Here is a 25,616-nt window from a genome sequence, read left to right as displayed (position 1 = left end):
TGAGCACATTTAAGTGCTTTGCCCACTCCAGGCCCTGGCGAGAAATGGAATCCTTCTAAAAAAAAATCTATTTGTTAATTAGCTTTGTTTAAAAACACCCTCCACAGTAGAGGGAAATGTTATTAAATTCAAGCCCTTCGGTAGGCAGGCCGTGTGCGCGGATTAAATCCCCAGGAGCCTGGCTGCCAAAGAAAGACGTTATTGTTGTCATTTTTCCCTCCTTCCCACCCTCCCTCCTTCCCTTGCTCCCACCCACCCTCCCTCCGCGAGAGAATCTTGGAGGAACAGAACCAGGGACAACACACACCCACACAGTGCTTCGAGCAGGCTCACTCCTGTCGGAGCTGAACGGCAGTGAGGAAGAGGAGGGGCGGAAAGAAACGTTCCTGGGAATTAATAACAGAGAGGCAGGAGGAGGGGCAGGTGCACACAGGTAAGCTCTGGGCAGGTGTTCTACGGGAGAGTGTTGTCAGCTGAACTGATTGCTACAACTGAGTCAGCCTCCTGCTTTTTCAGTGAGCGAATGTGATCATTCACTTTCCAACTTCTGTGAAAGTTGAAACAAGTTTTCTTTTCTTTTCTTTTCTTTTCTTTTCTTTTCAGCTGCTGGATTCTTTCTTTCTTTCTTTCTTTCTTTCTTTCTTTCTTTCTTTCTTTCTTTCTTTCTTTCTTTCTTTCTTTCTTTCTTTCTTTCTTTCAAAAGTTGTTGGAGGCAGGCAGAGAAGGCAAGAAGGTACTGTGAACGCTGCAAAGCCAAAAGACAAACCCGTCTGTGAGATCATTGCAAATGCTGTAGACTGTTTCCATGGACGCATAACTTAGGAACCCTGTCTCTCCCCCACCTAGCACACCCACTCTTCCTGGCTCTCTCTGACATGTGAACGTTTTGTTTCTCGGCTGGACATGCAAAGCCAACGTGCCTAGTTACATGAAAGCTGCACACCTTTAATCCTAGCACAGAGCAAGAGTTGCCCTGTGCTAGAGAGAGACAAATATGGAAGGAGTATAGGGAGAAGTGGAGGCAAGATTCCCTCTGCTACAAAGTCTGGATTTTTACTTGATGGGGAAGTTAACCAAAACTTTTGCCGTTTTATCCTCAGCAGACATCGGCATGTAATTGATTCCTCTTCTTCTGTGCTAGACAGACATGCTCGTTCAGATCAGATTGCAGAAAACCTTAGTAGGAGTTTCCCTGGGGGAGGGGAACTCCAGAAATCGCCGCACTCGCAAGTGGGGGGGCTGAGGGGCGTGGGTGTGAACCCCCCCCCCCCTCTAAGTGGATAGATGGGAAAACACCACACTGTTTGGTGTCCCTGGGAAGGAGTGATCTGTTCGGAGAGAGGTGTGAGGGGCATGCCCCTTTCCTTCAGGCAGCTGGATTTCGACTTGAATTTCGGAAGCGCAATCCGAGATCAAACCCCAGGGTGGATTCCTAGATGGATCACTGCGAGGGAAAGGAACCCAGGTTCCCCTAACCAGATCGTCCCAATGGTACAGAATTGAGGCTGGTTCTAGGCATGCGGCGAGGTTTCACCCGTTCATTGGATGGCTCGCAGCGTGTCAATCCGATACTGCCTGGACACTCTGGATCCAAGAGAACCAAGGCTCTGAGTCCCTGCTCGGGCAGAGAGAACGGAGAAGTGTAAAGACCCTGGCTGAATCCCTAGGAAAGAGAGAATGTGGGCTTGCAGGAGTAGAGACTCCAGTCTTACCAAAACCTCCTCACTGGGTGGCCCGAGACCAGTGTGGCCTGGGGAAAGGGTGTGTCTGTGCTGGTGCGGTGGGGAGGGGGACCAATTCATCCTTGTGACTCGGGGTAGGGATGGCAGCTCGAAAGACGGAAGCTGTTTTCTTCGACCTGGGCTGCACTTAAAAATGAGACCGGTTACCTCCATCGTGCTGGGTTGTGGAGCATTTTCTGCACTGGGTGATGGAGGGAGGGGGACTGACCTCACCCTCCATGGGAGAGCTGGCTTTGCTCCTTTGATGGAAAACCCTTCCAGTCACTGTAGGAAGTGGAATGAAGGAACCTGAGGTCCCAGCCAGTGCTCCCTGTAAGCAGAGCCCTTGGGAGGCCACTCACGAGAGATTCACATGCCACCCAGCTGATTAGCAGAGCACCAGCCAGCAGCATGAGTTTCTATTGATGGTGCCCATCTGTGCTTGCCTCGGTGCATGTAACAACATTTATTCTGCACACGGCTGGAAAAAATTGGAGGGAACATTGGTCCCAGCCGTCCCCTATCAGGCATTTGATTCCCTCCCTGCTCTGCCCTGCAAGGCAAAGCACCCAAGATGGCTTCAGGGGGATTGTTTTCATCTCTGCCAATCACAGACCCCAATCAGCCTGGGACGTCAGGTCCTAGTCAGGCGCCTGCCCCAAAGCTGCTTCCCCGGCTCCGTTCATTCAGCATGTGGTCCGTACTGCCCTTCCCACTAGAGGGGGAGAAGCTGAGCAAACGGGTCTGGAGAGAGCTTCATGTGAACTAGGGCAGCTCTTCTGCTCCTTGGAAGAGCCCATAGGAGGACTCTCCCCGATCCCAGGAAATTGGATATTAGGAAAAACTATTTCCCTAGAGGGTGGTGAAGCACTGGGATGGGTTCCCTAGGGAGGGGGTGGAATCTCCATTCCTAGAGGTGTTTAAGTCTCGGCTTGACAAAGCCTTGGCTGGGTTGGTTTAGTTGGGGTTGGTCCTGCTTTGGGCAGGGGGCTGGACTTGATGACTCCTGAGGTCTCTTCCAGCTCTAGGATTCTATGATTCTATGACTCTGCCTGCATCAGAGTGCAAATTCTCATTCCTGAGAGAGAGAAAGTTGGGGCGCGGAGCTGCGGCGTGAAAGGGGAGATGAGGGAGAGGCCCTGTATTTGCTTGGGAGACGCAGATCCCATGGCCTCCTCGTGCCTGCCCTGCCAGCTCCACTCTGCCTGCCGCACAGAGCCAGCAATGCAGCCTGGGGAACAGAGAGGTTCTGGTGTGGGGCCAGGGGAGACCGAGAGACAAAGGGAAAGGCAAGGGGGTAGGGTGAACCTGACCCACCGCAGGCCAAAGGGGGCTTCCTACAGAACTCAACGCAGGCTCCTCAGCAGAGGGGGCAGAGGAAGATGATGCAGGGTGGGGGGATAGGGAACTTTCAGGGGCACTTCTGTAAACGCCGCCGCACCTAAATGAGGAAAGAGGAGGGAGGAATTTCTGCTGCATCTAACTGAGGATCTGTGCCCCTGAGCACTCATGTGCATGCTCAGAAGCACACCCAGCCAGCTGATCCTAGGTCGTTCCTCACAGGACACAGGAAACATAAAACCTTCCCTGCAGGAAAAAACCCTGCTTTTGGTTTCTCCCGCCAAAACCTACGAGGAGAATTGACTTGGTTGCATCGTGTCTCTGTTCATAAAGATACTTTGGGGACATCTGAGTGAGAGGTTCCTTCATCCCATCCCTGTGCTTGAACAGCACGCCGCAGGCATGATTAATATAAACTCTGCTCTACCACTGAGCTCTCCAGCCCAGCTGAATCAAGGAAACCCCTGTTTTGTGTAGATTAGAATCCTCAAACCAGCTGGCTGGGAAGCCCAATCCCCGGACTCTGATTAGTTGAGGTAAAAGATGGACAAAAGGGGTGGCCAATGAGAAAGCTTTACTGTTCTTTTTCTAGGGTGCCCTCTGTTTTAAAGGGACAAACACATGCTCTGTCCCTGTCTGCTCATCACCAAAGCTAAGTAGCTGGAGGTGGGGGGAGTGGTCGGTTAGGCTGCAGGGAGGGGTCGGAAGTTGGGGCTCTCAACGGAACTGCCGTGAGTGAAGGGAGCAGTGAAAGGGAAACTTGCTCATTGAAATAAAGGGGAATGGTCCCATGTACCACAGAATGAGGAGAAGGAGGGACTTGGAGCAGTTTCTCCCCCCTTTCATCTGGTAAAGGCCCCCACCTCCGATTCCAAGTCACACAATTTCATGCCTCCTTCTCTGGGCACTCAATCATGGATTTAAAAGTAGCTGTTGTTCTACAAAGGAATGTCACTAACCAATTACAAGAAAGAGTCTGCAGAACAGGAATCCATCTACAGATTTGTGATAGAGATGCAGCCGTGTTAGTCTGGTGTAGCTGAAACAAAGGACAGGACTATGCAGCACTTTAAAGACTAACAAGATGGTTTATTAGGTGATGAGCTTTTGTGGGCCAGACCCACTTCCTCAGATCAATATGTGGAAGAAAATTGGCACAACCGTATATAACAAAGTGATACAATCAAAAAAAGTGAACACATAAAATTGACACTCTTACCCTGTTGGTGCATTACAAAGCCAATTTCTCCTGCCTTTACCATCCGCATTCCCACATCAAAAGCGATACATGGGATACATCCAGCCCACTTCATTAGCCTCATTAACGCGGGCCCTACAATTGGCGGGTGGTGCTTCTGCTGTTCTGTAGCTCTCTTGGTTTCTGTTATTTCCACTCTGTCTCATCTGAGGAAGTGGGTTTTACCCCCAAAAGCTCATGATTCTAGATATTTTGGTTAGACTGTAAGGTGCCACAGGACTACTCATTTTTAAAGTTACAGACTAACATAGCGACCCCTCTGAGATCCTTCTCTTTGGTTTACCCTGAAAGTAACTGCAAAAAAATGTCCTAATGAAAGCACTGCTAGAGACTGAGGGAGTTGGGTCTGTTTAGTCTGCAGAAGAGAAGTGAGGGGGCATTTTATAGCAGCCTTCAATTTCCTGAAGGGAGGTTCCAAAGAGGATGGAGAAAGGCTGTTCTCAGCAGTGACGGATGGCAGAACAAGGAGCAATGGTCTCAAGTTGCGGTGGGAGAGGTCCAGGTTGGATATTAGGAAAAACTATTTCCCTAGGAGGGTGGTGAAGCACTGGAATGGGTTCCCTAGGGAAGTAGTGGAGTCTCCATCCCTAGAGGTGTTTAAGTCCTGGCTTGACACAACCCTGGCTGGGTTGATTTAGTTGGGATTGGTCCTGCCTAGGGCAGGGGGCTGGACTTGATGGCCTTCTAAGGTCTCTTCCAGTTCTATGGTTCTATGATTCTATGCATAATTGGGGGGGGCAGGGTGTTTTGAGAGATTGGCAGAGAATCCCTGGCACTGAAGGCTAAGGGAGTGTGCAGAGTTGGGGTGTGGGATTGTCTCTTTAGATTGTAATTCAAATCTTCAAGGCCTCCTCATCCCCTGATTGCAATGCAGGGTTTCCTACCTCCAGGGGTTGCAACCCACTGGTAGAGAAACTCTCATTTTGATATTTAAATTGCAGATTTCAAGGCCCCCCCATCTCAAAACCCTCAGGGCTGACTCAGCCTTTCCAACAGTTTAGGCTCCGAGAACCATGCAATTTGCTGTAATGCCGGCAGATTGTTTGGGAAAACGTGAAAAAATTAAGTTCTGGCCTGTATGTTAAAGCTGCCAGCGCACTTTTCAGAAGCATCCTTGGTCAAAATGTTGCTGCGCTGGTTTGCTCTCTTTCCGTCCCTGTGCTGTTGTGCACTGTGCAATTTGCCAAGCGCGTGAGGCTATAGATTAGAGCTGATTAAAACTTTTAAAAACTTGACGTTTCCCATGGAATTCTGAATTCGAGCCAAACTGGGGGGGGGGGGGGGGGAGGGAGAGGTGTGTGGGATGGATTTTCACAAATTTATTTCTCCCCATTTTTCCTCCAGTTTTACTACCAACCATTTGAATGATTAACTCAAAGTAACAAGCAGATTGTGCACAGCACTGCCCTCTACTGGGCAGAATCAGAACTGCTCATTTGTGTACCATAGACCCTATTCTGCATGGAGCAAATGCTTTCTTTCAGGAGACTGGGGGCTGTGTTTCCACACTGTTGCACGGAAGATCTAAATGGCTCCATGGAACGCAACTCAATGGAAATCTGAACTATTTTATTCAGTGAAGTTTGCTTGTTTCCCACTGTCAGTCAGCAAGTTTTGTGAATATACTTGTTATTCAGCCAGTGCACAGCTAAGTTTTTAATAGGGATTGATGATAAGTAGACAGAAGTTGAGTTGTTTGGCCTCCTTGTGATTGGTCACAACAATCACATGCTGTTGTCACGGCTCCCTGACAGGAAGAGCTTGTGGGCAAATAGTTGGAGGTGCAAACAGAGGGTTTGGGTTTTATGAAAAACTGGGCATGTGACTTTAATTCCTTTCTTGCTAACATTTATGCCAGTCAAGGCAATCACATGAGTATGGACGGAAAGCAAGCACACAAGCATGGCCAAAGACAATTGATTTAAGCGTCCAAATATATGAAAGACAACACTCAAGGTTGAAGTGGCCTCCAATGTGTTGAAGCATCTCGAATTTCTGTTACATGCCTTCCTTTTGGACGGCATTTTAAAGACCTGGCTGGATTATTTATTCCACATTTTATTGCGCATGGAACTCCTTCTTGCCCCTGAGAAGAGTTTGCAAACAGACCCACTTTTCTAGCATGGTGTTTATTGCTTGGAATATTTATGTGAACACATTTCAGCGTGTGGTTTATGGGGTGGGATTGGTCACCGGAGACACCAGGTAGCCCCTCAGATATCCTGGTGGTGGCCTCTGTATAAAATCCAAAATACAGACAGTAGATAGATGCACAGAAGTTCCCCTCAAGAAATAGTGGGGTGGGAGGCAGTAGGTTGGTAGTATTGTTTCTGCTTTCAGCTGTGACATACGGCAAACAATGAAGATGCTACTTTTCGTGCCGAAAACTGTTTGCTTTGAAATGTGGCATTCTAAAAAATGTCACAAATAAACCAGCATTTCCTCATGCACAGCAAATGGCACGACCCCATGATATGAGCAGAGCAACTACACCGGGTTGGTTCACAGAAATAGTTGGAGCCTGTTAGACAACCCTTTCTGGTATGTTCCCTTGAGTGGCAACCGTGTCTCCCCTCCTCCCCAGCGCCTCTCTGGGTTCTGGCCCTAGGATCATTACCTCTTGCACGTCACATCACACTCAATTAGCCAGGGAATGAAGTCAACGGTTAAGCTCTACAGCTGGAGATGGGCCCGAACCAAAATCCCTGCTCTGAAGAGAGACAGCTTGCGCAGTGAGGAAATGAATACACATCCCAACTTTGCAACTGTCTCCTCCCTTAATAAGCATTTAACCCAAAATCCCACCCTCCTCCCTACCCCATTCCACCACCTACAGCCTTTGTGGTTTTGAAAATCCAGATCTGAATTTGGGGTTGGAAAAATTCAAGGAAACAACTTCCGATTTAGGGCAATGAAAAAGGAGCACGTGCAGGAGGAGGTCGACAATATCCCTGGGGTGAATTTGTCAGTTCTCTGTGACACTCAGTGTCCCCCCCCTCCTGCCCCCCGCCCCAACTATGGTACCGCTGAACCTGATACTCAGCAGCTTCTTGGCCCTGGTGAACGTTCATTCGAAACCTCCTGAGCTGCCAGGACGTTGATTGAAAGCAGCGGGGCGCTGCGGCTAAACAGAGCCAGATGGGAGCAAAGAGAAACAAAAAGGAAGAAGAGGAGGTGGGGAAAGCACAGCATCTCTTTATGGAGAGAGTCAATTACTTAGAAGCCCAGGAATGCAGCTAGGCGGCTGGGCGGGATGCTTCAAAGGGAGCCTAGCTGTCCATGGGTGCAGGCTGCCTGCCGGGGAGGATGGCCCTTAAGTCAGAAGGCTCAGCCTGGGCCAGACCCTGGTGAGAGGAGGTGAGTGGAAGTGGGGGAGGGGGAGTTTATGCCAGGGAGCTGTCTCTAGAAGTTCCCGGCTAGGGTGAAGAGGCTACAGAGCTGCTGGGAAGCCATTGCCTCTCCGGAGGAAGGGGCCGAAGGGTTTGTGTGCCAGTGGGATTTTGCATTTCTCAGCGAACCTTTCCGCCGGAGGCTGTTGACGTTGCCCGGCTGCAGTGCAGACGAATGGGAGCACGCCGTCCCTGCCTCAGCCCCTGCCTGCGGGGCTCCATCCCGTGCTGCTCTTGGCGGGAAAGACCCATCCGGTCTGTGTGCACTCCCAGCGCCCAGGCTCGGCCTTTGCCAGGCTCCCTGCACGTCCTGCTCTGTGTGGCGTTGCGGCCGGGGCTAACAAGGGAGGGAGGATCCCAGCGCAGGTGAGGAGAGCTGCGCATGTGACCATGTGCTAGAAAGGATCGGGGCCGGCGAGCACACAGGCCCCTTGGCTTGCAAGAGCCGTTCTTTCTGCAATAGGCGCTGCCTTCAGCCCTCTCTAAAGCTCTCCTCTTCCTCCGGCCGCACCCAGACAACTGACAGTAGCTCTCCCACCTGGGCGGTGAGCCAGCTGGGCTGCAAGGGGTCAGGGAAGCAGGAGTAGCACAGTGGCTCCTATTTCCATTCTCCCTCTGGTCTCCACTCCACCCCGTGCCATGTCCTCTAGCTGCCAGCGCAAGGAGTTTATTCGGCTTGGCTTAATGCTCTTGTGGCGTAGGGGGGGGCTGTCTGCTCTGTGACCCGGGGTCCCCCTGCGCTGTGACGTGAGATTCTCACTGACTCTCCCAAATGTGGATTAACCCAAAGACCCAGGCTCAGCCTCCCAGGGAGACACAAAGGGAGGAAGGCAGAGACCAGCACCTGGCTGGGGGCAGGGCTGGAAGAGGGTTCCTTAGTTTCTGTCTGGTATCGTGGAGGAAGCAGCCTAAGCAATGGGCTGGGATTTTAGGGGCCCAGTCTCCCCCATCTCAAGGGGGCTGAGGCATCCTAGGCCTGCCCTGTAACCAGATTACATCTCTGCTGTGCTGTATCCTGGAGAAGCAATAAACTCCCTCTATTCTACTGGCTGGTGGAGTCTGTTCGTGCCATTACGGGGGTGCAGGAGTCGGGAACCCTGACACGATGTCACAGCTCCCCATCTTCCCTACATGCTGCTACCTCCTGCCTTTGCCATGGCTAGCCCCAGAGAGAATGTGATCAGTTTGGGCCTGCCCCTCTTTCTAACCCATGGGTTCCCAAAGTGGGGGGCGTGAAGAAATTCCAGAGGGGAGCAAGGAAACCCAGCCACGCACACACCCATCAATCCTACCCCAAGTTTTGCTGCTATTTTTTTGGGGGGGGGAGCATGAGGGTTTCTCAAATCCACTGGGGCAGTTTCTAAATTGCTGGGTTTTTCCTCGTTCTCATCTCACTTGATTCCTCCCTCCCTTGGACGTGTCCCAGCTCCTTTCACCCAACCACAGGCCCCTGGCTGCCTGTTCAGCTCCTTTCAGGCTTGTATGAAAGACACAGTCTGAGCAAGCCCAAACTACTGGTTTCTGGATGCCCAAGACCCACACAGCCTCCCCTCCTGGCTCCAGCTAGCCCTGCATTTCTGCCAACTGCAGCCACCCTTTGGCTCTCCTCTCTCCCTCCGGGGATGCTGTGTCCCTTCTTCTTTGCAATGTGCGTGCTATCCTAGGCAAATTGTACAGAGGAAAGTGGTTCTGGTAATACAATCAGAAAGGAGGAGAAAGGAAGCTAAACCTCAGGAGATGGGAGAGAGGAGGGGGAAAGTGCTTTGGAGCTCTTGGATGAGTAGAGACATTCCGGGACCTGTAGCCTATTCTGGAGGCTTGTGATGTGGATCTGGTATTCACGGAATCAATTCAGTTCCCAGCTCTGCCCTGTCATTGCTGTGACCGTAGGGAAACGACTTCATACTCTGTGCCTCATTGTCGCCATCTGTGAAATGGGGATCCCAAGTGCTTTAGGACTGAACTGTCTCTTGCCAGGTGTCTGTAAAGCTCCGAGCACGGTGGCGTCTCCATCTCTGTCAGGTCCTTTTGGCGCAAATATCATATACACAATGCTGGGTACTGTATCAAATTGCTGGCTGAGAGAAGAAGTAACTGCCCAAGAGCCAGAGTTGATAAGCACGTTCTAATTACAGTAAATTAAGTGAGTCCCCTATAAAATATCTGGCTTTATAAGGCTTTACTTTCCGGAGAATAACGTCTAGACTGGCGCTTTTCTCCGGCTTTTCCCCAAGCCGGAAAAAAGCGGCAGCCATGTAAATGCAAATGCCGCGGGGGATATTTAAATCCCCCGCGGAATTTGCAATTGTGATGTGTCTCATTAGCATCCCTTTTCCGGAAAGGGATGCCAATGTAGACACAGCCTTGGTGTTTATAAAGAGCTATGCAAATGAACAGTGTTATGCAAGTGCTAAGTGTAGTGTTATTACTGATGCTGTTCCTTGCCTACCTCAGTGCTTGCATGGCACCATCCTATAACATCATAGTTCCCAAACATTAGTGGGTTCAGGCTCCCAACCTTCTTGTAAACTATGAAGGCTTGTAACCCCCATTGTATAAATGGAGCTACACAGAGATCAAGGGACTTGCCCATGGTCACACAAGAATTCTGTGTCAAAGGCACGGCTGATGGCTCTCTTGCCTACAGCCCTTTTCATCAGTAGACCCTCACAAAACCAATCAGGATCATCATCTCTTTTCTACCAATGGGGAAACTGAGGCACAGAGCGGGCACGGGGGACTTGCTTGCAATCACCCAGTAGACTAGCGGCAGAGCCAGTGATAGAACCCACCCTGCATCCTAGTGTGGGGCTACATCTGCTTCTGAAAAGTGGGACACGCACCTGTCAGGGATGGTCCAGTTTTGCTTGATTCTGCCTCAGTGCGAGGGATTTGGCTCAGTGACTTCTCGAGGTCCCTTGCAGCCTGACATTTGTGTGAAACCACATTGCAATCTCTCAGAGCTCCTCTGCTCCTCCCAGTACGTTCCATAAGGCCATCCATCCCACTAGCAGCTCCTGTCCTGCTGCTGCCAACCTTTCGCCTCTTTACTCCCCTTCACCGAACTCTGGCTCAGCTACAAAGCAAAACGTGATGCATTGAGGTGCCAGGGCCGCTGAGTTTGCTCTGGCGACGCAGCCAGTCTCATGGGTGACACTTCACAATATTTCATCTAGGTTCATTGACGGAAGCCTCGTCGGTTACAACGATCACGTGACTGGGTGTCTTTCTGATTCATATAATCTATGGTGCAGGATTCGGTACTGTCACTTGGTGGCACTGCAGTTAAAAGATCTTTTAAACAATTGAATGTTTAAAATGCTCATGGATTTTTCATGGCAGGAGTTCTGGGGCAGCAGCTTGTCCTTCACATCCTAGCCAGTGCGTATCCTTTCCCCTTCCTCGCTATTCTTCTGAGCCTCACCTTGTCTTTTGCCAAATACTTTCATAGAATCATAGAACACTAGAACTGGAAGGGACCTTGAGAGGTCTCGAGTCCAGTCCCCTGCCCTCACGGCAGGACCTAGTACTGTCTAGACCATCCCTGATAGATGTCTGTCTAACCTGCTCTTAAATATCTCCAGTGATGGAGATTCCACAACCTCCCTAGGCAATTTATTCCAGTGCTTAACCACCCTGACAGTTAGGAAGTTTTTCCTAAGGTCCAACCTAAACCTCCCTTGCTGCAGTTTAAGCCCATTGCTTCTTCTCCTATCATCAGAGACCAAGGAGAACAATCTGTCTCCCTCCTCCTTGTGACACCCTTTTAGATACTTGAAAACTGCTCTCATGTCCCTCTCAGTCTTCTCCTTTCCAAACTAAACAAGCCCAATTCTTTCAGCCTTCCCTCATAGCTCATGTTCTTTAGACCCTTCATCATGTTGGTTGCTCTTCTCTGGACCTTCTCCAATTTCTCCACCTCTTTTTTGAAATGCGGTGCCCAGACCTGGACACAATACTCCAACTGAGGCCTCACCAGCGCAGAGTAGAGCGGAAGAATGACTTCTCGTGTCTTGCACACAACACACCTGTTAATGCAGCCCAGAATCATGTTGCTTTTTTTGCAACAGCATCACACTGCTGACTCCTATTTAGCTAGTGGTCCACTATGACCCCTAGACACCTTTCTGCCATACTCCTTTCTAGACAGTCACTTCCCATTCTGTATGTGACTCTTTCAGCCACAATTCAGTAAAGTATGCAGGCCCCAATTTGTAATGGTGTTTATACGTTGCTGTGTAAGCATAGCAAAACCTAGCTGCTTGAAGAACCTAAAACCTTATTTGCTAAAGTATTTAAGCACTAAGGCATCTAAATCCCATTAGCCATTGATGGGCTGTCCTGAGCACAGCTGCCCACATTTGACCACCTATAAAAATTGGAGCCATCAGCACTTGCTTATACCTCACTGACTCAGACGGCAGTTCTTTGCCGGAATAGGTGCGTCAGTGAACTTTTTGTCCTCTGATACCATGGCTGGTCTTTGCAAGAGAAAATCAGAATGAAACGGTGATTCACAGTGCCAATGTTCCCTCTAATCTTTTCCCTCTCTGCGGACTTTTTCCATCCATGTGCGAGATAAATTTTGTTATGTGCACTGAGGCATGTGTGAATGTGCACCACCAGTAGAAATAAAAAACCTAGCTGTGGGTGCTCTGCTAATCAGCTTAGGGGGAACAATGGTTCATACTGACTCATCTCAATCAAAATACTTTCTCGTGCCAAGTGATTTCCTGGGGAGTGTGGGAGAGAAATAATCTGTAGACAGGCAGAGGGGGAAATTGCTCTTCAAATCCTAGAATCCTAGAACTGGAAGGGACCTCAAGAGGTCATTGAGTCTTGTCCCCTACCCTCATGGCAGAGCCAAGCACCATCTAGACCATCCCTGATAGATGTCTGTCTATCCTGCTCTTTAAAATCTCCCAACGATGGAAATTCCACAACCTCCCCAAGCAATTTATTCCAGTGTTTAACCACCTTGACAGTTAGGAGATTTTTCCTAATGTCCAGCCTAAACCTCCCTTGCTGCAATTGAAGCCCATTACTGCTTGTCCTATTCTCAGAGACCAAGGAAAACAATCCCCCCCCCCCTTCTTGTAACACCCTTTCAGATACTTGAAAACCGCTATCATGTCCCCTTTCACCCTTCTATTTTCTAAACTAAACAAGACAATTCTTTCAGTCTTCCCTCCTAGCTCATGTTTTCTAGACCTTTCATCACGTTGGTTGCTCTTCTCTGGACCTTCTCCAATTTCTCCACATCTTTCTTGAAATGCAGTGCCCAGAACTGGACACAATACTCCAACTGAGACCTAATCAGCACAGAGTAGAGCGGAAGAATGACTTCTCGTGTCGGGCTCACAAGACTCCTGTTAATGCAGCCCAGAATCATGTTGCCTTTTTTTGCAGCAGTGTCACACTGGTGACTCATGTTTACCTTGTCATCCACTATGACCCCTAAATCCCCGTCGACTCCTCAGCTGACGTGGAATGGCGTCTCAGCACTGCAGTCAGTGTGGGCACTATTTTGACTCTGGTCTCATCCATTTTGGGGGTTACCTGCAGATCTGCTAGTCCAGCCAATGCTACCTCTGCTACTAGAGTTCCCCTCAACAGTGCCTTTCCTTAATCTCCTGGTGACCTGCCCTGTAAAATCATGGATCCAAAGGCAAACTTCTCCCTCACTCAAGGCCATCTCTGTGTGTCGTGTCTGAGCAATGTGGGACTCTGGGTCCCATGTCCCTGGAGCTTCTGTTCCACAGCGAAACCAAATTTGTGACCCATTGGCATTGATGAGACTAGTTCTCTGAAGCCACATTCCCAGCCCCTCACCCCCGCGATATTCCTAAAAACAAACACGAAGAATGAAGTGAACTACGCCGTCCCCCTTCGGTGGCTCCTGTCACATTACCGCTTCCAGGAGTAAACCCCAGGGAAATACATGAAAGCAAGAAACCATTGTGTGAAATGGGCCCCTAGTGGGCAGAACAGATTAATGAGCTACAGAGCCAACGGTGGAAAGTGCGATTCCCGTCCCTCCCCGCGCCACAGGTTCTGTGCACAAACACGAGGGGCCTGGTGGAGGGAAAGACAGCCTGCTCCTCCGTGCACCTTGCGGGGAGCGGCGGGCCCTCGACCTCGTGCAGGAGGGGGCTGGAGCTCTGCCACCCCAGCCTGAAACCCCGCTGCTGCACAAAGCAACGAACAGCCTCTCGGCGGGTCGCCTTTCAGAGCCATTGTCCTCGTGAGCGATCGTGACAGGGCAGAGAGCTGTAGGCAAGGAGGCTTGATGGATGGTGACGGCTGAGCCGCAGGAGGCTCTCTGCTTGGGACCCGCTCGACTAAACGCCCCCCAAAATTCACCCCCCCCTTCTTTGCAGAAGATTTTGGGTCTGTAAGCCAGGGTAGGCGAGAGGGAGAGAGAGATGGAGATTAGCTGTACTGCCTAGGGAAATCTGTTCAAGCCTGCCTTGTGTTGTGTTGTGAATATATATAGGGTGTGTGGATCTCTGCATTACTTCTCCCTTTCTTTTCAGCTCCTCCTAGCCCCTCTCCCTGCAACACACAGACACACACACCGTTGGCCGATGAAGGCCCAGCTGGGGAAGGCAAGCCATAGCCCCGCCCCTTCTGCCCAAGGCCCCGCCCCTCAAGCCCCGCCCCGCTCACCTTCAGCCCAATCCTTCCTGGCCACCAAGAGGGCCAGGGTTGCCATGCTGCAGCCCTAGCCCTGGCCTCCCCAGTGGGCACGGAAGCCAGGCCCCAGACCTCCCTAGCGGCCAGGCATGTAGGCAGTTTTGGGAAGGCTGTGCCTTACCTTGCCTATATTACCAGTCGCCCATGTGTACACACACACACACACACACACACACACCTCTGCAATACACACACGCACACACCCCTGCAATACACACACACACACACACACACACACACACACCCCTGCAATACACACACACACACACACACACACCCTGCAATACCCTGTGTCTGAGGGGGAGGAAGGAGCCATTTTATAGAACAAATGATGAAATCCGTCCTGCCCCCCCCTCCAGCAAATCGGCTAACCAGCCAGACGGCAGACCCTGCACACGGAGGAAGGGAGGCTGGTCTGGTTGCCCAAGCGCTAGCCGGGGACTCCGGCGATCTAGGTTCACGTCCCACAAACTTTTCCTTTTCCTGCCACTGCAGGGCGGTGGCCAGTGGGGCACCTGGGGCCTACCTGTTCTCAGCCCTGCAGCTGCCACCCGTCGTGGTCGGGGCTCCTGTTGGCCGGTGGGTTGGTGTGCGGCTGGTGTTGCTCAGATTGGACAATCCAGTGCCCCCGTCTGGCCTTGAAATCTGTGACCCTTTGACTTCCTGTGTGACCTGGGCCGAGCCCCTGGGTCAGTCCTGGCCTCGGGCGGGGCGGGGTGAGGAGGAGACCTAGGACCTAGACACGCCTCTTTTGAACTCACCCCCTTGTCCCCCCTGCAGGTGAATCGCTGGACCATGAGGGCAGCATTCAGATTGCTTCTCCTCCTCCTCCTGGTGCTGATCTCTGAGGTGAACGGGCAGAGACGGAAGCCCGGGCGGAAGCCTGCCCGCCCGACGCCCGGCCGCCCGATGCCCGCCCGCCCGACGCCCGAGCCGGTTGAGCCAACAGAGCTGCCGCCGCCCCTGCCACCAGGCCCCCCCTCCGTCTTCCCGGATTGCCCCAGAGAATGCTTTTGCCCTCCAGACTTCCCCTCGGCCCTCTACTGCGACAGCCGCAACCTGAGGAAAGTGCCCCTCATCCCGCCCAGGATCCACTACCTCTATCTCCAGAACAACTTCATTGACGCCCTCCCAGAGGAGGCCTTCAAGAATGCCTCGGAGCTGAGGTGGGTCAACCTGGATAACAACCGCATCAAGAAGCTGGAGCGGCGGGTGATGGAGCAGATGGACAGCCTGGTTTTCCTGTACCTGGAGAAGAACCAGCTGAAGGAGGTGCCCGCCTTCCTGCCCCCCAACCTCGAGCAGCTGCGACTGAGCCGGAATCAGATCTCCAAGATCCCCGCGGGGGTTTTCAGCAAGCTGGAGCACCTGGTCCTCCTAGACCTGCACCACAACAAGCTGAGCGACGGCGTCTTCAACAAAAACACCTTCCGGGGGCTGAAGAGCCTCATGCAGCTCAACCTCGCCCACAACATCCTGCGGAAGTTGCCCCCCGGGCTGCCCAGTGCCGTCCACCAGCTCTTCCTGGACAGGAACAATATTGAGGACATCCCGGATGACTATTTCAAGGAATTCCCCAACCTGGCCTTCCTCAGGCTCAACTACAACCAGATCTCGGACAAAGGGCTGCCCAAGAACTCCTTCAACCTCAGCAACCTGCTGGTGCTGCAGCTGGCGCACAACAAGCTCACCAGCGTGCCCTTCATCAACCCCAAGCTGGAGCACCTCTACCTAAACGACAACTCCATCGAAAGTGAGTTGGAGGGCGGCAGGCCGACCGGGCCGGGGCTGGGCCTAGAGGGAGCCAACGTTCCTAGAGGGGAGAGAGTTCTGTCAGCGCCATGGGGCTGCCTCTCCCTTCAGAGCAGGACATGATGTTTGGGATGGGTGGGTGGCCCTTGACATGGGTGCCTGGGGCCAGGCATAGGCGCGGGAAGCGCCCCCCCCTAAAATTTTACACCAGGCTTCCCCATGCCTGGGGACCACCCCACTGCCGGCTACTCCAGCCCCGGGTCCCAGCCTCTGGGTAGCCCCTGTGGAGTCTTGTCAGCTGCACGTGCTTTTCCAGTCACCAAGATCCTGACGCCACCATCTTTGTCAGCCTCGCAGGATCCTGACGGTCCTTGAGGTCCTGTCACTCACGGGCTCCTGCTGCCCTCCCGTCCTGCCCTGGTTTCTGCACCACGGCCCCACCAGCCCCAGGGTCTCACTGCCAGTCCAGGGCTTTGCAGCTGCCCCCAGCCGGGATAGTGGTGAGGGTCACAGTCCAGGAGAGTTGGCAACTTGATCTCAGCAGGTCTAAAGAGGGAGGGGGGAGTGTTCAGCACCCCTACTCCAAAAATAGTTCCAGCGCTGCTGGGGCCAGGTGGTAGAAGGGCCTGTACTTAGAAAAAGGGTGGTTCAGAGCACTGCTCAGGAGATGTGGGTTCAATTTCTTTCTCTGCCACAGATTTTCTCTTGTGACCCTGGACAACTCACTTAATCTGGCCATCTGTAAAATGGGGCTAAAACTTCCTCACCTTGCAGGGACAACTGTATTAAAGATTGCAAAATGCTCAGATACTACAGTGACAGGGGAGCCTAGCTATGTACCTAAGGTAGGAGGAAATAGCACAGCTGAACATTCTGTGTGTTGAGGCTAGCAGGGCAGGGTCTGTGCTGGTGGCCACCTCTGCAAACCCGGCAGGACCCGCTTTGCCCGGATTTAGGCACAGAACAGCGATTTCACGGGACAGGTGCCAGCCCATGAACTGCATCCACGCAGCAACTGTGGGAATAACAAAGCTTTGTTCCCAGCAGCCCCAGATGTTTGTGCTATCAGAGCTCCCACCACCTGCTGCCCTGGCTGAAAACATCTGCAGGGGAGCAAAAATGCAGAGCTCCTTCCAGAAATTCTCTGCATTCAGAGGAGAAACAGGCAGACAAAACCAGCCTCGCTCCTAATAGTTTGGGCTCTAGAGTAGGATGAGGGAGCTTTGGTAGCAGAGCTATATAGGGCATTAGACGCCTATAAAACAGTAGTCCAAATGCTGTAGTTAAAATCTAAATATGCTTACAGCTGGCAGTTTGGGACAGCCATTCCCATAGGCTGCCACATCAGAGAAAGAGTCAGGGGAACCCATTGATAACAGCAATGCAGTATGTCACCCCAGAGACCTCAAAACTCTCAGTAAAGTTATGGGGGAGATTTCCTGAATAAGGACTTCTAGATTGGCCACCAAAATGGTCCACCATGGAAGAGTAGCCATCTCTGAGGTGGAACATGGCAACTGTACTGTCGGGGGCTTGCAGTCGAATATAGGCAGCTGGCTTATGAATGCACTTGTAGTTTGAGCCTGGGGTTTGATCCCCAGAAATGGAGAGAGGAGCAAACTGCTTCAAGGCGGAGAACCCTTGTGGGACCAAGTTGGCATCACTGAAGATCAGCAGTGCCAAGAGAAATGGCACAAGGAGTTGGAAGGGCTCGATCCGGGTCTTGCTTAAGTAGCTGGAACTGGCCCACAGGGGACTAAAGGACCAGCAGCAACAGACAGGAGCCCCAAAAAGCCAAATAAGGGCCAATCTGGGCCATGTTACAAGTTGGGAGAAACTTGGGGCCAAGTTGCTGACTCCTCTGTGTAGTTATTCAGCACAGCTATGGGAAACTGGTTATGGAGGAGGATGGTGCAGGTTAGCGAGAGACCCATGTTCCCTTCCCCTGTGGCTCACTGCCGACTGTCAGCTTTTTATCCCGAGCCTTGTGACACTTGGGGGCTTTTTTAAGTCCTCAACTCCCGGAGTCACATATTAAGTGAGAGTCTTAGCTTTTTTTCTCTTGAAAAAGCATGTTTCTAGTCTCAGGGTGGCTTGAAAATAGGATCCTCTATTGGCTCGCCAACAGAAAGAACCCAGCCATTTTTTTTTGTCATGATTTTAAAACCAGGCTTATGGGCCATAATGTCGGGTTGGCAATACTGATTTTCTATCATAAACTACAGGTGGAACCTCTCTGGTCCGGCACTCTGTGGGTCAGCAACATCCGTGGCCCGGCATGATTGTAGTTAGCCGAGTGTCCACTTTCCCACGTGTGGCCAAGTTTCCCGTGGTCCCATAAAGTTTGTTTACAGCCACCAGTCCTGGCTCTCAGTGTTCTGTGCTGTGATTTAGCTCAAAGTTGCCCCTAAATGTCGTCTAAGGGTCCAGGAAGCAGCAGAAGTGTTGGTGATGCTGCGAGACAATATTGAACTCCCATGGTCTGGCAAATTCTCTAGTTCAGCACCGGTCTGGTCCTGAGGATGCCGGACTAGAGAGGTTCAACCTGCATTTCTTTTCCCCTTTTCATAAAGTGCCCCAATACCACATTTCTCACCTTTCCCTTGTTACGCAGATGACTCAGGCTGCTTCCTGACAGAACTCATTCACTTCTGCCTCCCAGGTCACCTCACCTGGTCCTTAGCATCCTTCTCTCTGCCCCGCGTCACGCTACAGAACCCGTTAGGAAGTACAGCTGCAATCTGAGAGCCCTCCCTCCCCCCTAAACCCTCTGCAGTCACAGCAGCGCACAGCACAAACATCAGAAACAAAACAGACCTGAAAACAAGCCCCGGACTCCCGGCTAATGCTTTCTCTAGCTCCAGGGTTTTCCTGCCTCTTGTGGTGCTTCATAATGGCAGCAATGATTAGCAATCCTTTGGGCTATTTTTATAGCCACCGACAGGGACAGGAGGAATTATAGCTTGCTGTTTCCTGGGAAAATCACCCAACCAAGAACATTCAGAGGGAGTTCTGTGATGTGAGGGAGGCCACCACTGCGGTAGCCAAATCGAAGATGTGAGGGATGGGGACTGTACCTTCCCATTGCCAGGCTGGCGGGTCCCACTTGTGGCAAGGACTTCTCATTGTTTGCCGGAGTTAAGGACCACGTGGGCTCTCCAAAGCCTGGTGGATGTTTTGAAGGCTGGGTGTGGAGTTCCGCTGGGGCTGTGAGTGCTCAGATGATTTGGTGATGCCAGTGGCCAATATAAGATTCCACAGGTGGAATGGTAAAAGCCATGGGAGCTGAAGAGCAGAAGTGGCAGGAGGACTGGGGTTGGCATCGGGAGAGCCAGGAGATGTGAAATCTAGCTGCACCTCATTCCTGTTAGTAAATCCAAGCACTCTGGACTGATGAACTCTGTAGGGAGAGGAGATACCACAGGGGGGAGGAGGTACCATGTGAAAGAAGCCGTGGCATGGGGGTAGGAGGTACCACATGAGGGAAGCTGGAGTTAGCGGCCGGGGTGAGCCTGTTGGGTAGTTGGACACATGGTACTTGGTGAGGTGATCCACAACCTGGGACATTAAATTCAACAACAGTGATGCAGAGTTTCCTGTTTTGGCAAACAAAGGGGGACATGGGAGACCTCCATTGCTGGAGTTAGGGTGCTGCGCGGCTCAGAGCTTGCAGACAGAAGGGCCAGCAACTCATCTCTCTTGCTGTCCATCGACCTTTTCAGGCGGACTGAGGCCCTGCCTCCTAGTCTAGGGGCACAGGTCCCACCCACATAATGAATCCTGGGGGCAAGTAGGAGTCATTGCACCTCTGCCACCTGAATTGCCCCCAGAGTCAGCGAGGCAGAACAACCAGGACTTAGAGTTGCACCCAAAATCCATTAATGGGTGCAATACAACAGGTGCCAAATGCACCCACAAAAAGGAAAGCGTGGGCCCTGTTGGCACCTAAGCCTATACATGTTTCCACTGTAGCATCAGTACCTAGGTACTACAGTGCTGTGCTCCATCAATAAGACAGATGCATAATTAGCTTGTGCTAGGAGAACCAATATACCCAAAGAGATACCAGGGTAAAGTGAGGAGAAGAGGTCTTCGTCTTCCTTTGGTGCAGTGAGAATTCCCTCTTCTGTTTCAACCTGTTTTAACCTCTGGAGGGGGTGGTATGCACAGCCAGTAGAAACCAGAGAGGACAAACCAGAGCCCCGTAAGCTCTAAGTGATCCCTGAACACCATAGATGTGTGGACGGGTGGGTGGGATGCAGGGTAGATAAACTCTTACCGTCACTCGCCTGGAACCAGATGGGCGCTTCCAACCCATGGCACATTCTCTCTTCCCCTGCAGAAATCAACGGGACTCAGATTTGCCCCACCGCCCTGGTCGCCTTCCAAGACGTCTCCTCAGATCTAGAAAACGTGCCCCGGCTCCGCTACCTGCGCTTGGATGGCAACCAGCTGAAACCCCCCATCCCCTTGGACCTGATGATGTGCTTCCGGCTCCTCCAGTCAGTCGTGTTTTAACTCCTCCAGCAGCGCCACTCTCCCGGGACTTTGGCTTTGCGCAGAGAATTGACTCCAGTCTCTGTCAGACACTTGGAAAATACCTTGTTCCCCCATTCACCCCACCCCGCTCACCCCTCAACGCTCTGTCTCCTCTTCCTCCCCCCCAACCCTCTTTCCTGCTTCCGCCTCTGGAATGACTGAGCTTTGCCATTAGGTGCAGCAAAGTACCGCCCCCTGTAGACGCTGCATGTATCTTTTAGGAGTGCTCTTCCTGTCAGATACCTGTAGAGTCCACATGATGACACTAGGCCGCAATAAGCATCCAAGGCCTTCCTGTAAATGGTGTTGGGTCACAGAAGAGGGGCCTGCTCAAATGCTGTCCACTTATTCCCAGCATGCAACTGCCTTTCCTTCCCAGGTGTGTACAGAGACACTCATCTTCCAGCCATAGCAGCCACGCCAGGAGGCCTCAGTGGGACCTGGTCTTCGCAGGTCTATCAGCATCTCCTCCCCATACCGGATGGTAGAATCGTAGAATCCCAGGGCTGGAAGAGACCTCAGGAGGTCATTAAGTCCAACTCCTGACCCAAAGCAGGACCAACCCCAACTCAATCATCCCAGCCAGGGCTTTGTCAAGCTGGGACTCAAAAACCTCTAGGGATGGAGACTCCACTACTGCCCTATGTAACCCATTCCAGTGCTTCCCCACCCGCCTAGTGAAATAGTTTTCCCTAATATCCAACCTAGACCTCCCCCACTACAACTTGAGACCACTGCTCCTCGCTCTGCCATCTGTCACCACTGAGAACAGCCTCTCTTTGTTCTGGGAGCACCCAGTGATGGCAGATAGGAGGGGTAGGGGGTCCAGGATTCGACAGTGATTTGGAGCAATTATATAGCTGCTTTAGGAGACAAGGCAATTTCATCCCCAAATCAACAATACCCGGCAAAATAGCCTAAGTGGTCTCTTGGTCTAAGCGCACCAAGATCCAGTCCGGGTCCTTCACCCCATGGGCTCAGAACTCATTTGAGGTGGGCATGGGAATCCAGATCAGGTTCCACTTCTTTCCAAGTCCTCTCCTTGGTGAAAACGAGTGGTGCTGACATATCCTTTTGGACCATGCAGGGAAACCCGATGAGTTTACTTAGCCATTGTGTCTGGGGGCCACGTTGGCATTGGACTCACGACCCACTTCATGTGAATGAAAGCGGATGACACCTCAGGGGATCCTGAGCGAGCCGCACATTTTGGGTGCAGACCCCCTATAAGCATGTGGCAGGCGAGCAGTGCCCTCGGGTGGGTTGCATGTAGTCCCATGCACACGGAAGAAGACTCATGTACACAAGCACCTTCCTCCAGAAGAGGGCAGCTGCTAGCTGCACCACACTGCATCCTATCTCAATTCGTGGCAGCCAGGTGGGGCAATTCCCCACCCCGAAATCAGATAGTCATCACCCAGGAAGCCCACACCAAAGCCGTGTGGCTTCTAGGAAGCCTGGTGGAGTACCCCTTTCATGCATGCCTCCCCACCCCCTGTCTGCCCTTGTGTCGGAGCAGTATGGGCGTCAACCGACCACTCCTGAGTCAAGACCGGATGGTTTTCCAAAAGCACTGCCTGAGGAGGGCTGACTCGGTGACCGCGGCGTTGCCTCCTGGCCTCGGAATGGATGCCTCGATGAAAAACCCCGAGGGAGGCCTTTGCTCCGATTGGTGGGTTGCAGTGGGATCTTTCCTCACACCCGCGGCTGCACATGCTGGAGTCCAGGAACTGGTGCCGAAGGCTGGATCTTGCTGGGTCCCTGGGTTTTGCATTGGTAGAGCAGAGATCCTCATTCTGGGGGTGGGGACACTGTGGCTTGAACGCACCCGTGGCTTGAACGCACCAGTCAGATGCTGCCTCCTTTCGGTTTATGGGACCCCACAGTGACACCTACTGGCCAGAGAGAGTGAGGCGGGCGAGTTGCCCTAGATTTACCCAGAGATCCATGGTGTGCCTGTTTAAAGGTGGCTGGTTACATTAGTCTCGTTCATTCCCTGGGGGTGGATGTGGCCTAAGCCATTTGTCTTATTTAAAGGTGGCAGGTTAGAGTAATGCCTGGCGCATTGCAGGGATCCCTGCTTCGCAATCAGAAGTGCCAATCCGGAGTCAGTCCTGCAGAAGGCAGGGACCGTGGCAAGCCAAATTCCCCCGTTTGTGCAGGTGGGAGCGGATTTAAGCACAAGCGATGTTGTGACATCTGGAGAATCTCTTTTGGGGACCAGAATGACAGTGAGAAAGTGACCGCTTCCCTTCAGAGTGAAATACCCTCTGCCCCGCCCCCCACTGAAAACCACCTGTGAGGGCAGAGCGAGGGAAGAAGAGAGCTACGAAGAGCAGAAGAAGCTGCCCAGCCCACCGGCATGACTTGACTTAGCTCCCTCTTGTCGTCGCCTCCCGCTGCCCTTCACGCTTCTCTTCTGAAGTCCTCCAGAGTTCCATCAAAGGTGTCTGTGGCCTTTCGTCAGACCCTTTGCTCACTTTCCCCAGTCACAGAGGGCTAGCCGTACTCGTCTGCAGCTTTAAGAACAACCAGCAGTCCTGTGGCACCTTAGACACTAACAGACATATTAGATCCTGAGCTTTCGTGGGTAAAACCCACTTCATCCGATGTTCCTGCCCGGTCCGTGGGAGAGCTCTGCAAAGTCCCAGCTCCCCCCCGAGCCAGAGGCCTCTGAAGTTTTGAAGCAGCATGAAAAAGTCTCTTTCAGCTTTGTCGATCCCATTCGCCAACTTCAAGCTTTGAGTCCCAAGGTCAGATCTTCAGCAGGTGTAAATGGGCTCTCACATCAATGGAGCTGTGCCCATGGACACCACAGCTGAGAGAAATGGCGCTCCCCTTCATCCCTGGAGTCTCCATCTCGCTCTCTGCCCCTCCGTGCTAGGGACACTTTGAGTATTGCCTTGCTAGGACACATCCGCCCACTGCTATGTGGGGCTTTATCTGGGGCTGTGTGCTGTGTGCTGTAGCTCGGAAGGGGTCTAACACGCTTTAGGCACAGTTGCCTCAGCCTACTGTATGGCCCAGTGGTCAGCATTAGGCATTGCTGGGTCCTGTGTGAGTTTGTGTGCCTGGGGAGTAGGTTTTCAAAGATTTCTTCACTCCCTCCCCCCAGACTCTTTCTCCAGCCGTGTGCTGCTGGCTGACACTCTCAGCTGGGATCTCGTGGCCTGGTACCTCCTTCTTGCAGGCAAATCATCTCAGCAATGAAGTGCTGTGGCCCTCTCTTTGGCCTGCTCACCTCCATGACTCAAATCCCTCTGGATCCCTGGGATTCCCATGGCCTCTGGTATCAGCGTGATCAGCCAGACAGGTCCCATGCGTCTCTCCCTGCCCCCCAACCTCAGCAGGATTCTCTGCGGGGTATCGGAGAGTGCCTTTGGACTGGGTGTGTACAAGAGACTTCCCAAGAGCACAACCCCCCCCCCCACCGGTGAATTCATTTTGGCGGCCGTCCGGGCAGATCCTTGGTGGCCGTGGATTGGCGAATCTCCGCGGGCTTCTGTGCAGCGAGGCTAGCGGCGGTCCCGGTGTATGGCTCCTTCCTTTTTCCCATGGGGATTGCCCGTGACATACAGCTGCAGCTGGAAGGGGCCGGAGTGTCATGAGCCTCTCTCCCTTCTCCCCACCCTTCCTCCCTCCCCGCCCCCCCCCCCGCCATTCCCACCACCACAACTCCTTTCTTTAGCTTTAGCATTGCTGGGGAAGATGCTCCCATTACGCTAACGCTCCCACTGTCTCCTCTCTCTCCGCCTGGTGCTCCCTGTCTCGTTTCCCTTTGGCTCTCTCCGTACGCCGCTAGGTCGCTGGGGAGATGCACAGATGGAACTTGGTCGCCGGCAGTACAGGGGCAACCCCCTCTTCCATCTAAAACACCCCAAACGGACTCGCATGGATAGCCATGGGCTTTGAGCGCATCCTTAGCTGTCCCCTGGACACCACCTCCAAAGGAAGGGATTGTCTGTCCCACTGAGGCACCTGTCGGAGGTGCATGCTGGGAGTCAATTATTTTAACAGCAATGCAGGCGTGAAACTCGCTCTTCTCCTGGGCCCACATTCAGATCTCCTTAGTGACGCTGGGGTGATCCCGTTGAGTTGCTTTGGATTGACCCCTGTGAAAAGGTAGAATGTGGTCTCCTGATCTCTCTCCTATCCTGCCTTGCATTCTGTTTCATTCTCAGTCGCTTGACAGAACCAAACACCGCTGCCTGTTTAAAAAAAACTTTTTTTTTTTTTGGAGGAGCTTATTTTTTTATTCCGCCCCCAGTTCTTATATGTACGGCTCCCTCTTCTTCGCCACTGCATACATAGGGTTCTGGGTTTAGTTTCTTTCTGATTTTCCCGTGTTCTGGGCTCATTTTTTAAAGGGAAAACCAAAAGAATTTGTTTTAAAGTGGCGTTTAAAAGCTAACAATCCCACCCCTTGAATGCAACAAAAAATGAACCTTCTGTGAGAGGAGGAGGTTTTTAAAGGCACAAATGGGAATTAGATGTCCAACTGCCTTAGCAAATAGATATGAGCGATCAATGAAAATCAGTGGGAACTAGATGCCTCAACTCCCCTTTGTGCTTTTTAAAATCTATCTGCCAAATTCCAGAGGGGAGCTCCCAGTAAGAATTAGCGAGAGTGTTAAGATCTCCTTATTCCCTCTGCAAACACAGTGAACATTGCAAATTTTGGGTTCGTATTTTTGATAAAACCCTGTCCTCCAAACGTTCCTCAGTGAGATGTATTGGGTTTGACTGGTTTCAACTTAAGCCCAGAAACCCTATGTATATATTTATATATCTATATGTGTATATATACCAGGACACTGTACATGTATAGCTATATACCTACAGTAGCTCTCAAATGATTTTAACTCAATGGTATTTTCACTTCTCTCCCACGGCAGTGAAAATAAAACGATTCAAAAAGAA

The 25,616-nt window shown here is 51.9% G+C and overlaps 1 protein-coding gene across 2 annotated transcripts; it reads left to right on the top strand.

The window, feature by feature from the left end:
* Positions 1–267: 267 nt before the first annotated feature.
* PRELP (proline and arginine rich end leucine rich repeat protein) lies at positions 268–25,616 on the top strand. Of its 2 annotated transcripts, none has more exons than XM_075910451.1 (3): positions 268–433; positions 15,186–16,158; positions 20,500–25,616. In XM_075910451.1, exons 2-3 carry the CDS (start codon positions 15,201–15,203, stop codon positions 20,673–20,675), a joined length of 1,134 nt encoding a protein of 377 aa, XP_075766566.1. In that variant the 5' UTR covers positions 268–433; positions 15,186–15,200; the 3' UTR covers positions 20,676–25,616. The 2 variants fall into 2 exon arrangements, with proteins under 2 accessions (XP_075766566.1, XP_075766567.1); XM_075910452.1 differs by lacking the exon at positions 268–433 and adding an exon at positions 7,656–7,677.

Source organism: Pelodiscus sinensis, chromosome 27 (assembly GCF_049634645.1).
Source record: "Pelodiscus sinensis isolate JC-2024 chromosome 27, ASM4963464v1, whole genome shotgun sequence".
Classification (NCBI taxonomy): domain Eukaryota; kingdom Metazoa; phylum Chordata; order Testudines; family Trionychidae; genus Pelodiscus; species Pelodiscus sinensis.
Note: the sequence above shows the minus strand (reverse complement) of the source record. Positions and strands in the feature narration are given on the sequence as shown.

What these genes read in the sequence shown, in the direction of transcription:
- PRELP (XM_075910451.1), top strand. Translation starts at nt 15,201, where the DNA reads ATGAGGGCAGCATTCAGATTGCTTCTCCTCCTCCTCCTGGTGCTGATC. An exon ending in AAACGACAACTCCATCGAAA is followed by an intron (nt 16,159 to 20,499) that starts GTGAGTTGGAGG and finishes CTTCCCCTGCAG; the next exon opens with AAATCAACGGGACTCAGATT.